The sequence below is a fragment of the Quercus suber genome, unplaced genomic scaffold (assembly GCF_002906115.3).
Source record: "Quercus suber isolate HL8 unplaced genomic scaffold, Cork oak 2.0 scaffold_524, whole genome shotgun sequence".
In the NCBI taxonomy this organism is placed as follows: Eukaryota; Viridiplantae; Streptophyta; class Magnoliopsida; order Fagales; family Fagaceae; genus Quercus; species Quercus suber.
Genome location: NW_027069973.1, coordinates 10408 through 27090, shown reverse-complemented (window position 1 = coordinate 27090; position 16683 = coordinate 10408). Strand labels below are relative to the sequence as shown.

The following is a 16683-nucleotide window of genomic DNA, read 5'->3' as shown; positions in this document are numbered from 1 at the left end:
TTAGATTAACTGGTTCTACATCACCGGTGAAGAGATATCCATTTGTCAGATTGAAACTAACAGTATGGAGGGAAGATGTAGTAGAATAACACATTTCATATTTTAATGGACAAAAAAATTGGGCTAAAATGCACAGTAAATATTGAAGGCATACTGCCGCAATCATTTGCATGTATCAAGCATTTTGTTTTGCACAGAAGCATTTTGTGCTTTTTAAATGAAGAAAGTAAATGTCGATAAAGGTAGAGTTGGTTAGTAAATTTCTGTTTGTCTAAACTTCTTCATGGTATTCTTGAGGAAGAAAATTTAAATATGCACTTACCGTTGCTAAAAAGAGGCCCTTCCATGATATTGAAACTTAGGTCCAAATATTTAAGAACTGGGAGGGCACCTAAGAATCTTAAATTTTCCTTGCCAAATTCATTCCAACTTAAATTTAAGAATATATGTTGATAACTTAATATTCAAAATTACTTTTATATATAAGTATATGAATCAAACTTTAAGCTGTTTTCTGTTATTACAACAATATAACTAAAAAATTTGAGTTTGAGAAGGGATGAATTTGGTACACCAATAGTTTCTCCACCTTATACACCATGTCTAAAATGTGGTTTTTTTTTTTTTTTAAATGTGGAAAGTAGATACTAATATTCACATGTTACACACACACACAATATATAACTAGCTTTTGAACAGTGCTTGGCATGGTTTTTTTTTTATTTATTTAAATGAAATGCTATAATACAAAGTAGTATAATAGGGTATTTTTTTCATAAGAATATTTCATTTTAGATGTAACTATTAATTAAAGCACAAAATGCTTCTGTGCAAAACAAAATGCTTGATACATGCAAATGATTGCGGCAGTATGCCTTCAATATTTACTGTGCATTTTAGCCCAATTTTTTTGTCCATTAAAATATGAAATGTGTTATTCTACTACATCTTCCCTCCATACTGTTAGTTTCAATTTGACAAATGGATATCTCTTCACCGGTGATGTAGAACCAGTTAATCTAAGCAACTTGGAGGTCCTCAACTTGAGTGAAAATCATCTTAATGGAAGCTCTTGCTATTTAAGGGTAAACATTCCTATCATCTATTTTAACTACAAGAATAATTTTCTTGTGACAAGAAGTTCTTTTAGTATAAGCCAATATTTTAAATATTTTCTCTTGACACTATCTATCATCAATTCTTCTTGTGGATATGGCAAACTTCAGCAGTTTAGAGATTTTAGATTTGAGTTTAAATTATTTCTATGAAAGTATTTTTCCATATATCGGAGCATTATCTTTTCTCAAGGCTATATCATTTTATTTTGTTGGACTTAATGGAACTTTACCCATTCAAGGTAAGAATCTACTATGAAATTGAACTTTGACAATTTGTTAGTTTTGCTTGTTAATCTTCTAAAATTGAATAAGAGTGTAAAAACAAGAGAAAGTGAATGGTTGATATAGAATAGATCTTAAATGCTAGTTATATGTAACATGTGAATATTAGTATCTACTTTCCACATTAAAAAAAGAATATCAATATTTTAGACCTAGCGCATATAGGGTGGAGAAACTACTGGTGTACCAAACTCGTCCATTTTCAAATTCAAATCTTTTAGTTATATTTTTGAAGTACCTACGTTGTAATAACAGAGAACAGCCTAGAGTTCAATTCAAATTCAAATTCAAATTCAAATTCAAACTCAAACTCAAATTCAAATCTTCGATTCAAATCTTTCATATGCTTATATATAAAAGTAGTTTTTAATATTAAATTGTCAAAATATATTCTTTTAATATAAAATTGATAATCTAGTTTGAATTTCACGTTGTAGCTTTTGAAAAGACCCAAAAAAAAAAAAAAAAAGTGAAATTGAGAATCTTATAGAGGGGCAGAGGGGAATGAGATTTTTGAAAAACTTATAATACAGTGCACACTTAAAAAGGCTCAACTCTTAAACATGTAACACAAAACTTTTAACGTGGGAACTTACCTAGTTAATATTTTTTGATAGATAAACACATAAGGGTAGAGCAAAAAGAATTTTTGAAAAATTTACATTACAGTACACACCACAAAATGACCTAACTCTTCTTCTTCTTCTTTTAAGTCAAAAAGGGCTAACTCTTTTTTTGTTTTTCTTTTTAAAGTCAATGGGCCCAACTCTTTGAACGAGTAACAACACAAATAATTATTTTAGTTTTCCTTTGGTTATTGAATAATTTCTTTACACATAGTATTTTATTGCTTTTTACTTGTGTGTTATGATCACCAAACCAGTTCTCAAGAACACGAAAAAATAAATTGTATTTTATATAGTTCATTACTTGTTTTTTCTTACAAATAATTGTTTGTAAAATTAGATTGTAAAATGTTACTTGTTTTAATATTGTCCCTTACTCATGCTTTATCACTAATTGCTACTATTACCGGTGCTTTATCTTTTTTTTAACAGCTACTACCAACACCTATAACATTTGGGCTTTGACTTAGACTTGGTCTCTGGCTTCATAAACAAGAAAGGCAAATACAATTGCCAACAATTCATATTTATATGAGAAGTGTGCATTCCTATGGCTTACAATCATAAAACTTCACACCTATCCAAAAAAAAAAAAAGATGGATAGGGGAGTGTGGTAATGATTGTTACAGAAAACATATATATATATATATATTTTTTTTTTTTTTTATTTATGGCCTATATTGGTACAAGGATTTATATTTTGTTACAATATTTAAAATAAATATGTCACATAAATTTTATTTTATTTTTTTGAAAAGTGACAAAGCTTAGCTACTTTTTTCTATTCACATCCCAACTTAGCTCCTACCTAAAATCAATTATAACCAAAAAAAAAAAAAAAAATTAGGAGCATTAGACATAATATCAATAATAAATAAGTTTTTAACAAAACTTAAATACAATTCTTCTCAATAGAAAAAATTTGAATACAAAATTTAATTAGTATTTTACAACTAAAACAATAGTAACGAATTTGAAGTAAAAATTATAATATAGAAATTTATATAAATAATATTAAATTGATATCGAAATATAAGAGAATATTAGACTTAAAATTGTCTCTTAAGCCTCNTATATATATATATATATTTTTTTTTTTGAGGGGTTCCAGAAAACATATTTGATTCTTGATAGCTCAATTAATCAATGAATTTTTCTTGTATTACAATTACTGTGCTAATGAATAACATGATATGACACTCTTTCTACATTTTGTTGATAAATTTAACAATGTATTTTTTTTTTTCAGAATCTGATTGCTTGTCTAACTGAGAAAGCTAACGCACTTAAATTTAGCGGGGAACACTTTGACAATAAAATTTTAAGATCCTTAAGTGCCCTTCCGGTTCTTAAATCTCTGGATCTAAGTTCCAATAATATCTGGCCTCTTTCTAGCAAAGGTATGTGTATATCTGAATTTTCTTCGCAAGAATACCATGAAAAAGTTTACACAAAACTGAAATTTTATAACCAATATTTACCTTTATCAAAATTTACTCTGTGTGTTAAAAGGCACAAAATGCTTCAGTGCAATAACTAATCCTTTTGATATATACAAATGATAGTAGTAGTATGCCTTCAATATTCAATGAGCATTTTAACCGAAATTTTTGTCCATTCCAATATAATAGTGTTTAGTTCTACTAGATCTTTCTTCTGTACTATTGGTTTCAAGCTTATATATGAAATTTTGAATATCTCTTCACCGTTGATGTAGAACTGGTTATCTAAGCAACTTGGAGGTCCTTATCTTGCGGTATTGTGGCCTTAATGGAAGCCTACCATTCAAGGGTAAACATTCCAACATCTATTTTTATTGATTTTCCCTCAATTAATCTCCTTAATGGAAGCCATTTTAAATACTTTCTCCTAACATACTATCATCAATTTTCCTGGTAGATATGGCAAATTTCAGCAGTTTGGAAATTTTAGATTTGACTGAAAATGATTTCACTGGAAGCATTATTCCATATATCGGAGCGTTATCTTCTCTCAAGATTATATCATTATCTAGTACCGGAACTCAATGGAACTTTAAATCCAGGTGAGAATGTACAATGAAATCAGTCATTTATGAAAGTTCAATATGGGTATGAAACACCCTTGAACGTTTAGACCCCAAATTACAAATAACCAATTCAAGCTTAATATCAAACGATTAACGTGCGGAACATGAATGTAAGCTAAACACAGAATTGATAAACAATCTAAGCAAATATAAACACATTCACAGCAGTAAATATAAGGCAAAGGTAAAGGGAAAGAAGATGCAAACACACGGACACACACACGATGTGTTATCGAAGAGGAAACCGAAGTCCTCGGCGTAAAACCTCTCCGCCGCCCTCCAAGCGGTCAAATAATCCACTAAAGAATGTAGTTGGGATACATGAGCAGCAGAAGACCCTCCAAACTTCTTGCTCCAACGAGGTTGCGCCGAACCTATTTCTCTCTAGCTTCCCGGATTCCGCTACTTGACCATAGCATCAACCAATGTATATTGGTTCCTTTCCAAACTGCTTCCCAAAGCACCAAAAGGACCTTCTCACAGACGTGGGTGTGGTGAGATAAGGGTTTGGTAAATAACCTCTCAAGGGTATGACAATGGAGAGGAAGAGAGTAGAGGAATTTGTAGAGTCTCTTTAGATGAAGATTGGGGATGATCAATCTTGTATTTCTCTAGGGTTTTCTCTCACAAAATTTCTCTCTGGAAGCCCTCTCAATATGATGGGTATAAGGGTGTATATATAGTAGGGTGAGAAGGGAATGCAAAAACGTCAGTTTTTGCCAAACAGGGCAAGTTGGCGACTTGAACTCGCGGCTTGGCCAAGTCGCGAAATCAAGTCGCGACGTAACGGCCTGGCCAGACTGGAATTTTTGTTCTGTAGCGTGACAGCTGGCGCGACCCTTCAGCTTCCCAGTGTGCCTCTCACGTGACTGCCTTTCGCGCTTGCAGTCGCGAACCACCCGCGAGTCTAGTCGCGAGACTCTATTTTTCTTGCACATTCTTGAGCTTTTCCTTCACATCTTCTCACACACAAATCTTTTTTCCCAAAAAAAAAAAAAAGCGTCAAATCTTATTGAGCGTGATTTCATATATTAATTAGGTTGTGTTGTTGATTCTTTCAGTGGCACAAGTTTAGGATAGACACCACTAATCTTTTATTGCTTTTGGCAGAGTTTTGTGCGCTGAATAAACTTGAAGAGATATATCTTGTTGGTAATGACTTTGAAGGGATGCTTCCTCCATGCCTAAACAATTTGACATCTCTTTCGTACTTAGATATATCTGAAAACCGGTTCAATGGAAACTTGTCTTCATCTCCAATAGCCAGCCTAACATCCCTTGAGTACATTGATCTGAGTTATAATCTTTTTGAAGGTTTCTCATTCAGCTTATTTGCTAATCACTCCAAGCTTAAGGTGATTCAATTTTTGAGCGGTAACAGCAAACTTGATATAGAAACTGAGAATCACAGTTGGGACCCTCTGTTTCAATTAAAGGTGCTGGTACTGTCTAACTGTAATCTCAACAACTTTCCCAAGTTTCTCTTGGACCAACATGAATTGGAAGCCGTTGATATCTCTCACAGTAAATTGAATGGAAGCTTCCCCATATGGTTGCTTGAAAACAATACTGGACTACAACTGTTAAATCTTTGCAGTAACTTTTTAACAGGTCACTTTCATTTGCCATCAAATCACAGCATGAATCTTCGTAGGTTGGATGTCTCAGACAATCACTTTGCTGGGAAACTTCAAGAAAATATCGGAAAGAGAATTCCAAAATTAGAAACTCTAAATTTATCCCGAAATTATTTTGAAGGTAATCTCCCATCCTCAATATGTGACATGAGTAATTTGGTGATTTTGGATTTGTCCTTCAATAGTTTTTATGGAGAGGCACCATTGGAATTGGTTGCTAATTGCACCTCCTTGGATATTTTGAGGTTATCTAATAATAAATTTCACGGTGAAATTTTCTCAAAGCACTTCAACCTACCCTTGGCTTCTTTAGAATTGCAAAATAATAATTTCACAGGCACTCTTCCGGTTGTACCGCTAAAGATCCAGGTGGTCCTGAATATTAGCAACAACCACATGACAGGTACAATTCCTCTATGGATAGTAAATTTTAGTACGTTTCCAAAGAAAGTTGTTGACTTGAGTAGCAACTCTTTTGAAGGCCAGATTCCATGTGGACTAGCTTCATTTAGGATAATAAACCTTTCTCATAACTTGCTTTCAGGATTGTTACCTTCTTGCTTGAATCTACAGAATGTTGAGCACCTACTTTTGGAAGGGAACAAACTCACAGGGTCATTACCAAAAGCTATTTTCAATTCATCATCTCTTGTGACATTGGACATTAGAGATAATCGCTTTATCGGCAGCATCCCTGATGAAATTGATGGACTCTCCAACTTAAAAGTGCTTTCGTTAAGTGGCAATCATTTTAGTGGTGTGATTTCAAAGCAGTTGTGTCGGTTAAAGAGGATAGGCATAATGGATCTTTCCAATAACTCTTTTTCTGGGACAATACCGTACTGCTTTCACAACATAACTTTTGGGAAGCTAGCTAGAAGTGATTTTGTCTATACAGGTGCTAATGCTTTTAGGACGAGTACTTTTCTCCTCCCATACAAATCTACAACTTTGGTAATTCAAGGGTCAGGCTTTCTCTTGCCGGAACAAGTTGAGATTGAGATTGTGATGAAATATAGGTCTGACTTGTACAAGGGTCTCATCCTTGATATGGTGTCTGTATTGGATTTGTCATTCAACAAACTAACAGGTGAAATCCCTCCAACGCTAGGACAACTATCTTCAATTTATGCAATGAACTTGTCTTACAACCAGTTGACAGGTCCTATTCCAAAATCATTCTCAAATTTGACTCAATTGGAGAGTCTAGATCTTTCTCATAACAATTTGAGTGGAGAAATTCCTTCGGTATTGACCGATCTGACATTTCTAGCAGTTTTCAATGTGAATCATAACAACTTATCCGGTAAAGTTCCAGACATAAAACAATTTTCAACATTTGGAAAGAGCAGCTATGAAGGAAATCCATTTCTTTGTGGTCCACCAGTAGAGAAAAGTTGCACCAACATGGATGAATCACCTCCATCACCACAAATACCTTCAAAGGCAAATGATGGAAAATGGTATGAAGTTAATCTTCCAGTCTTCTCGGTATCATACGTTATTTTCTTTTTGGGTGTGGCTAGTATTCTTTATATTAATCCTCATTGGCGGCAACGATGCTTCAACTTGGTCGAGGATCGTATGTACTGGTGTTATTTTTTTGCTTTAAATACCCTAAAAGGGCTGCCAGGCCGTATGTGTCATTAGATATTTAGATTATGAGATTAAATTCTATAAGGACGTGGTGTAAAACCCATGTTTTACCCCTCTAATCTCAACATGACACATCATCTTATGACATATTTAAGAATAAACACAATCACACTCAATCAATTCTAATACTCATATATAAATCCAACCAAATTGGGAATCTATTGAGATGTTATTAGGTGTGGTAGGATGTATTGAATTTTAATAAATTTTAAGTAAAATGCTAATGTGGCAATCATTTATTGGATGGTGTAAAACATAGGTTTTACATCCCATCCTTATAGAATTTAATCTCTTAGATTATTAGATGTACTCAATTTCTATAGAAACCTTTTGTGGTAGTATTTAATACCTATGTATGGGTATGTTTGGTTATGAATAATTATTATCATGCTCTATAATGAAACAAGGTGCTCACTTGCAGTACTTTCTCATTTGTATTGTAATTCTTGTGACTAGCCAATGTCATTTGGGGATCTGTTATAATTTCATTTGAAAATAATTCATGGAAAAGTTTTTACTTTTTATATGGGCCATGTGTAAAATTTATTTTATTATATATAGTATCATTAACAATTAGAAAAATTAGTTACAATTACGTTATATTTCATGAGGGGGGCGGACACTGTCAATTGATGAGAATTATATGATTATTTCATTGATATATGAAGAATGTGAAATATGACTTCAATAAATTAATAATTATCTAATTACCAATAGCCTTGTGGCCTAAGGATTGCCTCCTCCAGTGTGTGTTAAATTCCGGGGGTTTGAATCTGTCCACCTTAAGCTTAGCAAAAAATAATTGTTATTTAATTATCAGTTAACTTAAGCACAAAATATATCACAATTGAATAGGAGGAAACCAGATACTAGGTTGAAACTCTCTCAAAAATGTAATTAAAAAAAGGGTAAATTTTCCATACAAATTCTTTAGTGGTCATACTCTATCTTAGATTTTCGGGTATAGTTTTGGAAAAGATAAGTAGATAACACTATTTTTCGTGCATTGAATAACCATTTTTTTCCGATAAGAATAAAGGTATTCCCAAGTATTTTGTTCCTTGCTGAAGCTGTTTGAGACCCCAGTGGTTTTTGATCTGTCTAAGGAAATGAGAATGCACACCCCTGGAAGCAAACACCCCTGACTTTTCCAAATTTATGCTTTGCCCAGACCACTTGCATTACTCATCTAAGCATTTCACCAAATTCTGAATTTCATTCATTTTGGCACTACAAAAAAGCATTTACATCTTCAACAAAAAATAATTTCGTTACAGCTGGTGCATTGGCAGCAACCTTCACACCTTTTATCGCATTTGAATATTCTTCTCTGTTTATGAGCCTTGCTAGCTCCTCACTCCCAACAATGAATAGATATGGTGACAATGGATCTCCCTGACTTGAACTTTTAGATGGATTGAAGCTAACATCCTGGCTTCCATTCAACAATAGAGTATAACTTACTGTACAGATATACATTGAAACACTAGCTGCTGGAAATGCTGGCTAAACCCAAAGGCACTCAAAATAGCTAGAAGGTAGTTCCATTCCATTTTATCATATGCCTTTTGGAAATCTAGTTTCAACCCCACGCATTTTTTTTTTTCTTCTTCTTTGTGCCAAAGCTGTGAACTATTATCGAATTCTCTGTAATACATCTACCAGAAACAAAGGCTACTTGCAAGGGTTTACAAAAAGCTTATTTCTGGTCCCATAGATATACCTAGACCAAATGATCAAATAAAAGACTCGTTTGTTTATCATTCTAAATGACACACCACAATCAATATGCATTTTTGTGATGTGGGAAAAAAAACATAAACATAAGCATTACAAAATGTGGGAGAAAAAGTCACACACACAATGTAATTCTTGCGAAATTTTTTTACTGACCAGCTAATGCTCTACTACTTGATATGTAAAATCATATACTAGTAATCTTTGGCTTTGTCCACGTCTATGATTAGCAATATGTTGAATAGCCTAAACACATTGTAATCTCATTGTAATCGCTAAACAACATTGTAATCCCATTTACAACAATATGTTGAATAGCCTATGCATTTCTCAGCTTCCAGATGTGGTACGCCGTAGCACCATCTAAGCTTACAAGTTGTAACCTTTAAACTCCTCCCTTTCTGATTGTTTCTGTTGGCATATGCGGAAGTTTTATTGATAAAGTGCAATGGATTACAAAGTTATTTTGTGATGCAGAGCTGTTGCTTCTGCACAATGCTAGACAGATTTTTTCTAATTTGCATAAAACAGTACAATAGCACTAATTTATACTTAAGAGTCTTCTAGACTTCTAGAAACAAATAATTGACCCTTAGTAACACCAACAGTTTATCACCCTGGAATACTAATAGCCATCATCTAGAAATTTCTTTATTAAAATTACAAATTAATTTCTAATACCCCTCTTAATTTGTAATCTTTTAGTGCTTCTTGAACCACTCAATTTTGTCAAATGTAACTGATTTGGTGAGAACATCTGCTGGCTGATCATTGGTACTGATGAATTCCAGATGGATTTCTCCTTCACTCACCAAGTTTCGAATAAAATGGTGCCTAAGCTCAATGTGCTTTGTCCTTGCATGGAAAATAGGAGTCTTAGTCATTTTAATGGCTGACATATTGTCACAGCAAATAACAGTAGGTTCTTCAATAATATAGACACTTCACATTCATTGTCGAGTTCGGCTTGGGTTGGACTTTACAGTAGTGAAAATGAAGGAAGCCAGGAAAGCTACAGAAGAAGATTTTACTGATGATGGATCGGATGAATTGGGTAGACGCTATGTCCAAGTGAGTAGAAGATGTAGTCTTCAAATCTCTTATGTTTGGTTTTTTCTTTCCAAGGATAAATCTTCCTAGACTATGGATAATATACAGTAGAAATACGAGAAGTTTACCATGAAGTCAACGATTTCAATGAACTGATGGCATAGTTATGATATTTGATAATAATGATATTCCAAAGGCTAGAGTAGTAAATTATGGTAACTAATGATGGCATAGTTATGATATTTGATTATAATGATATCCCAAATCTGATGGCATAGTTATCAAATTAACTATATAAGACATTTAAGATTTTGTAAAAGGTAAATCTGATAAGACTCTAACAGATTCAATGGAGGGAGGAATGGATTATGAATTGAAGAAAAGGAAGACAAGAAAGAGAGAAAAGAATAGAGAGGCAAAATACCAATTGATGTAGAGGTAATCTCTACTTTCAATGCACGGCTCCAAGTACGTGACTAACCAATCGATGCACGGATCCTAGTGCGTGACTAACACACCAACTTGAGAAGGATGTTGGCTACAAAGTTCTTCAATTCATCTACACGATGAAGATCAAGAAGATCTTTAGTTACAAAACCTTACGACATACAAACGAAGCAGCTTCTTCAAGAGAAAGATGAACTAGGGCAGATTGTCTTCGGTCACAATATGCATGTAACAACAAGTGCAACAACCTTACGATGACCCTTAAAATAATCCTTACGTATATCTAGGGTTATGAGACAAGAAACCCTACACAAATAGCTTGGATATGCGTGAAAAACAGATATGGAAATCTAAATTTCGTAATTCTCAATAGATACAACTGTCGAGTTTCAAATATTAAATCTCGATAGATACATCTGACGAGCTATCTGTCGAGCTTTGATGAACAACACTTCTTCACTTGATTCTTTGACAGATTTGCATGGTTTCAATACTTGGACTTAAACTCTTGTTCCTTGAAGTATTAAACACATCCTAGATCTACCCAATTACAAGTAGAGTGCGTGCGTTTTGTCAAAGGATTAGCCAATTCTAAATGACATGTGTTCATAACAAGTTTCACATATGTCCTAACATTTACCATACGTTTGTGTTTGTTTCCATTAAAAATATTTTTAGAAAATATTTTCACCAATTTTTGGTGTTTAGTTGCACTGAAAACATTGGCTATTCAATTATTCAATACGTGAAAAATAGTGCTATCTTTTATAAAACTATACAAGAAAATCTAAGATACGAGTATGACATGTTAGGTCCAACGGATTAGGTGTTGGTAACCAATGAGAAAAAGATTGAGTTTTGTTGAGTTCTTAATATAAAATTATGAGTCTAGGACGAAAGTTATTTGCGGAAGAAAATTGAGTTTTTGTAACTTTGATTGCAAGTTCAACCAATCGAGAGAAGAGTTCGACCCCTGTTTGATTCGAAGTTCAATTGATCAACTGTTAGGACATATGTGAAACTTGTTATGAACACATGTCATTTAGAATTGGCTAATCCTTTGACAAAACGCACGCACTCTACTTGTAATTGGGTAGATCTAGGATGTGTTTAATACTTCAAGGAACAAGAGTTTAAGTCCAAGTATTGAAACCATGCAAATCTGTCAAAGAATCAAGTGAAGAAGTGTTGTTCATCAAAGCTCGACAGATAGCTCGTCAGATGTATCTATCGAGATTTAATATTTGAAACTCGACAGTTGTATCTATTGAGAATTACGAAATTTAGATTTCCATATCTGTTTTTCACGCATATCCAAGCTATTTGTGTAGGGTTTCTTGTCTCATAACCCTAGATATACGTAAGGATTATTTTAAGGGTCATCGTAAGGTTGTTGCACTTGTTGTTACATGCATATTGTGACCGAAGACAATCTGCCCTAGTTCATCTTTCTCTTGAAGAAGCTGCTTCGTTTGTATGTCGTAAGGTTTTGTAACTAAAGATCTTCTTGATCTTCATCGTGTAGATGAATTGAAGAACTTTGTAGCCAACATCCTTCTCAAGTTGGTGTGTTAGTCACGCACTAGGATCCGTGCATCGATTGGTTAGTCACGTACTTGGAGCCGTGCATTGAAAGTAGAGATTACCTCTACATCAATTGGTATTTTGCCTCTCTATTCTTTTCTCTCTTTCTTGTCTTCCTTTTCTTCAATTCATAATCCATTCCTCCCTCCATTGAATCTGTTAGAGTCTTATCAGATTTACCTTTTACAAAATCTTAAATGTCTTATATAGTTAATTTGATAACTATGCCATCAGATTTGGGATATCATTATAATCAAATATCATAACTATGCCATCATTAGTTACCATAATTTANTTTTTTTTTTTTTTTTTTTTGGAAAGTGTAGAAATGATTTGAGCTTACATTTTTGGGTTTGTTGGTGTAGAGCTTTGGACCTTCGCTCATCATTCCTTCAAAATTTCTTTCTTTGTCAACTGTCAACACTCTTTTTTGATCACCTACTACAAGGCTACAAGGATCTTCTCCATTTGAAAATGAAATGGAGTGTCCATTTTAAAGGTTGAGATTATTTCAAAGAAATAAGTTCTTTCCAAAAAAAAAAAAAAAACAATATTTTTTATGTTTTTGAGAAACAATATAAAGGGATTCCAAAAGCAACTTCAGTGCTTGTGTTGTTTTTGCTTTTAGTATTTTGGTTTTAGTATCACAAGCAGCACAATTGAAACAATTTCAAGAGCACCAAACAAAAACCCAACAAGTTTCTTCACCATCGGCAATGGTCACTCATGAGTCTTCAACTCTGCCACCTCAGCCACCACCAAAAGAGTCATTTGCTCGGCGTTACAAATTTCTCTGGCTTATGCTCGTGGTTGTCAATCTTGCTATTGGATGTCCCTTTCTTTTTCTTATTCTTCAGCTTTGTAATTCACTGTTTATCTTAATTTCCTATCTGCAGTAATTTATGTGGGTGTTTATTTCGTTTGCAAAGTGATTAAATTTATAAAAAGGTGTAATGAATTTTAAGATTTCAGCTTCAAAGATTTGTTTTTTAAGCTTATCGAGTGCTTTTCATGATGTTATTGTTGATAGGTATTCTGTTGTTTGGATAGGGGGTTATGGTTTTAAATATCTCATTTTTGGAGGAATCCTTTTGATGGGAATGGAGGAATTCTGATTAAATGAGAATTGGGGTTCCATGGTTGGGCTTGTGTGGGATTTAAGATTCTCCTTAGTTGAGGAATTGTGTGATAAGATGTTGATTCTAGCCTTTGTGGATTTAGATCTTAATTGGTTATGTCATATGTGACATCTAATTACTAATATGCACTAAAGAGTCTAGGAACGCAAATGTGTAAAGATTGGTGATAAGTATGGGGTTAATATACTATCCCTATTAGAGGGGAAATAAACATTTTATGTCTTATGTGGGATTTATGATTCTCCTTTGATATCCTTGGACCAAATGGTAATGTCCCCACCAACCCTCCCCTTCCCAATTAGTTGAAGTAGAGGCAAAATCATTGTTTGAATCCCATGTCTTAATTGTTTATTTTTCTATTGATAAAAACTATTATTTCTCAACTTAAACTTTTAGTTCACTATAGGTTTAGATCCACACTCCTTATAAATGGATGCATATTCCTTCATTTTGGAAATTTTGTGAAAAGTAAAAATTTATGAATACAAATCTTCTACACCATTTATTTCTTGTGTACCACTCTATGTTTAACTAATCATTATTTGCTATGTTTTGATTTCACTTTCCTTATAAAATAACTGAAGTTTAAAATGGTAAGCGATCATACACATGAAAAATAGTAATTGGTAGAACATAAAGTGGTAAAGTGAATTTGCATTTAATATTTATCCATGTTGGTTTTTGTCCACTTTATAATCATTGTATAAATAAAACGTTTAAAATTATTTTTGAAAAAAAAAAAAAAACATACAACTTTTAGCTATGGGAAGACTTGTGCTCTTATCTCTTCAAAAAAAATAAAAAATAAAAAAAAAATAAGACTTGTGCTCTTATGATGACGAGAAATTTTTGTATGAGCTGGGCGTATAAATTGTTTGTCACTTCACTAGTGACTTGCCGCCTTACAAACACAGTCACAAAATTCACTCTCTTTCTTCCACTGTATGAGCTGGGCGTATAGGCTCCTTTCTGGCTTCCGCCCCTCCGGTCCCGGCAGCGGCGGCGGCGGCAGCTGGGTTTCACAACAGCAGCAGCCATGAACTCTGAGACTGCCATTTTAAAGAAGAAACCTCTAGATGATGCTAAGAAGAAATTCAAGAGGCGTCCTCTTTATTCATCGATGAAAAAGCAGTTCGTTGATGATTCTAGTTCTGAAGATGAAAGGACTGACGATGCCAACTTGCCATCACTAAATGTTGCAAGTTCTGTCCAAAGGCACTCTGCTACTGCTAGTGGCTGCCCAAAGGCAGAATGAGAGTTATAGTGGATCATCAAAAAAGAAAAGAAAACCTGAAGATCTACTCTGCACTGTGTCTAAAGAGGTAGAACTAGATGTTGATACAGTAGATAATGCCAAGGAGATTGAGGAGGCTAACAATTTTAATGAAGCTGATCTTGCAATTGCTAAGTAGTAATTACTCTATAAAGACATTCATTACAACCTGGAAGGAGCAGTGTTGGGACCATACTGTGCCTGAGTAATATGTTAATTCTTGTTATAAATTATGATTCACACCTATCCACTGCCTTATTTCTTTATCTGATGTTGAAAATTTTTGCTTTGTATGGTTTATGTAAAGAATATATATGTAAATTCATTTCTTTAAAATGAATTTGCAACAGTTCTCAAGGTTTATAAATTTTAGAAATCTTCTTTCATAGTCTTAGAGATTTTTACCACTGGGGGCCTGGAATTCTAATGATTTTAACTGACAATGTAATATCTAAACTGTATTGCAAATCCTGCATATCTAGTAGTGGGTCATTGACTTATCCTCAACTTGCAACTTATTTTTTCTTTTTTTGATATTGGTGAGATAATGTTTATGCCTACTTGACAACAGATTATGTTATTGAAGAGATTACAAAAGCTGGCTTTGTCGAACCTACCCCTATTCAAGCTCAAGGATGGCCAATGGCTCTAAGGGGCCGTGATCTAATTAGTATCGCTGAAACAGGGTGAGGGAAGACACTTGCCTACCTGTTGCCTGCCATTGTCCATGTTAATGCCCAGCCAATTCTGGTTGATTAGCAGATGTCTGATCTGAAATAGGGCAGATTAGCAGATGTCTGATCTGAAATAGCCTGGCTGAACTGAGTTCTTGAACAGTGTGGAAGTTCTAATTGTTGGTTTAGAATCCCAATTTGACTTCTAGTACTTAATTGCAGGTCTTGTCCAATAGAACTTAAGCTTGTAACAAGAACTTATAATTAGATTATTTTTTGTATTTTCTTCTGGAGTTTTTTAAGGTCATATCATTAGTGAAGCCTCTTACTTCCCTACCAAAGAGAAGATATGATGTAGACAATAAAGAGATTGAGGAAAAACAAGATTAAACCAAAAAAAGATAGATTTGTGATCTTGTTTTGATGTGGGGGCCTTCTTGGAACATTTCATAGGCTACTTTAATTATTATTGAGTTTTAGTATTAAGTTTCTTTAGGATAGAAAGCTACTGGTCTAGTTTTAATTTATTTTTACTGGAATAAATCTCATAAAAGAATACATGTGGCCTACTTTGTCTAATTTGTTGAGAATTCATAGCCAATCCCAAAAAAATTGGAACTAAGGCTTGCTTGTTGGTGTAGAATAAGGGCAATCTGTTAAATTCCATTTTTCCAAGAATGGCTGTTCTTGTCTCTACTAAAGGCCCGTGAGTCTTATTTTGTGTTTTGAGTCATTTTTGTATTTGGTTTAGAAGTTCCAAAGTACCTTTTCTAGTTATTAGTGGTCAAGTGTTTTTTTAGGAGTCCTAGTGTTTTAGGAAAAAATTTTGGACTTACCAATTTCCCTTATTTTAGTCAATAACATTCGTAGTGAGATTGATTTTAATAAAATTCCATAAGCCTAATTTAAGGTTTAAGGAGTGTTGAGGGTGTGATTGCCTTGTGATTGTTTCGGACAGCGTAGGTATGGTTGCCTACTATGTGGTTGTGTAGTGTTTATCTTATTTCTTGTTCAACCCACTATTTTAACACCTAACAGCCATCAAACATATTCAAAATCCAATATTTTTAATACTGAAACCTACCTAAGAGAGTGTAAATCATTGGTTGAATTTTCAAATTTTCACTAATAAGGGGAAATCTCTAAACATTGCTTACCCTCCTGTATTTTGCTTAATTTTGTTGCCTATTCATAATATTAGCCATATACTCTTGTTTACTTGAAAAGCTATTGGCTTTAAAGACTAAAGTTACCAACATTTAATTATATAAATGCACATACTTGTTAGGTGTGTATCGACCATGCTTATGAATCTGATGATACATTGTGTACGATTTATAGACATGTGAGTTTAAATTGGGTTTTTTGTTAAAATTTGTGCTTTGACTTGA

The 16683-nt window shown here is 33.6% G+C and overlaps 1 protein-coding gene across 1 annotated transcript; it reads left to right on the top strand.

Annotated features, from left to right (window-relative positions):
• Positions 1–3750: 3750 nt before the first annotated feature.
• LOC112018471 (cuscuta receptor 1) lies at positions 3751–7394 on the top strand. Its single transcript, XM_065763781.1, has 3 exons — positions 3751–3818; positions 3927–4071; positions 5206–7394. The coding sequence occupies exons 2-3, from the start codon at positions 3972–3974 to the stop codon at positions 7380–7382; spliced, it is 2277 nt and encodes a 758-aa protein (XP_065619853.1). The 5' UTR covers positions 3751–3818; positions 3927–3971; the 3' UTR covers positions 7383–7394.
• The last annotated feature ends 9289 nt before the right edge of the window (positions 7395–16683 follow it).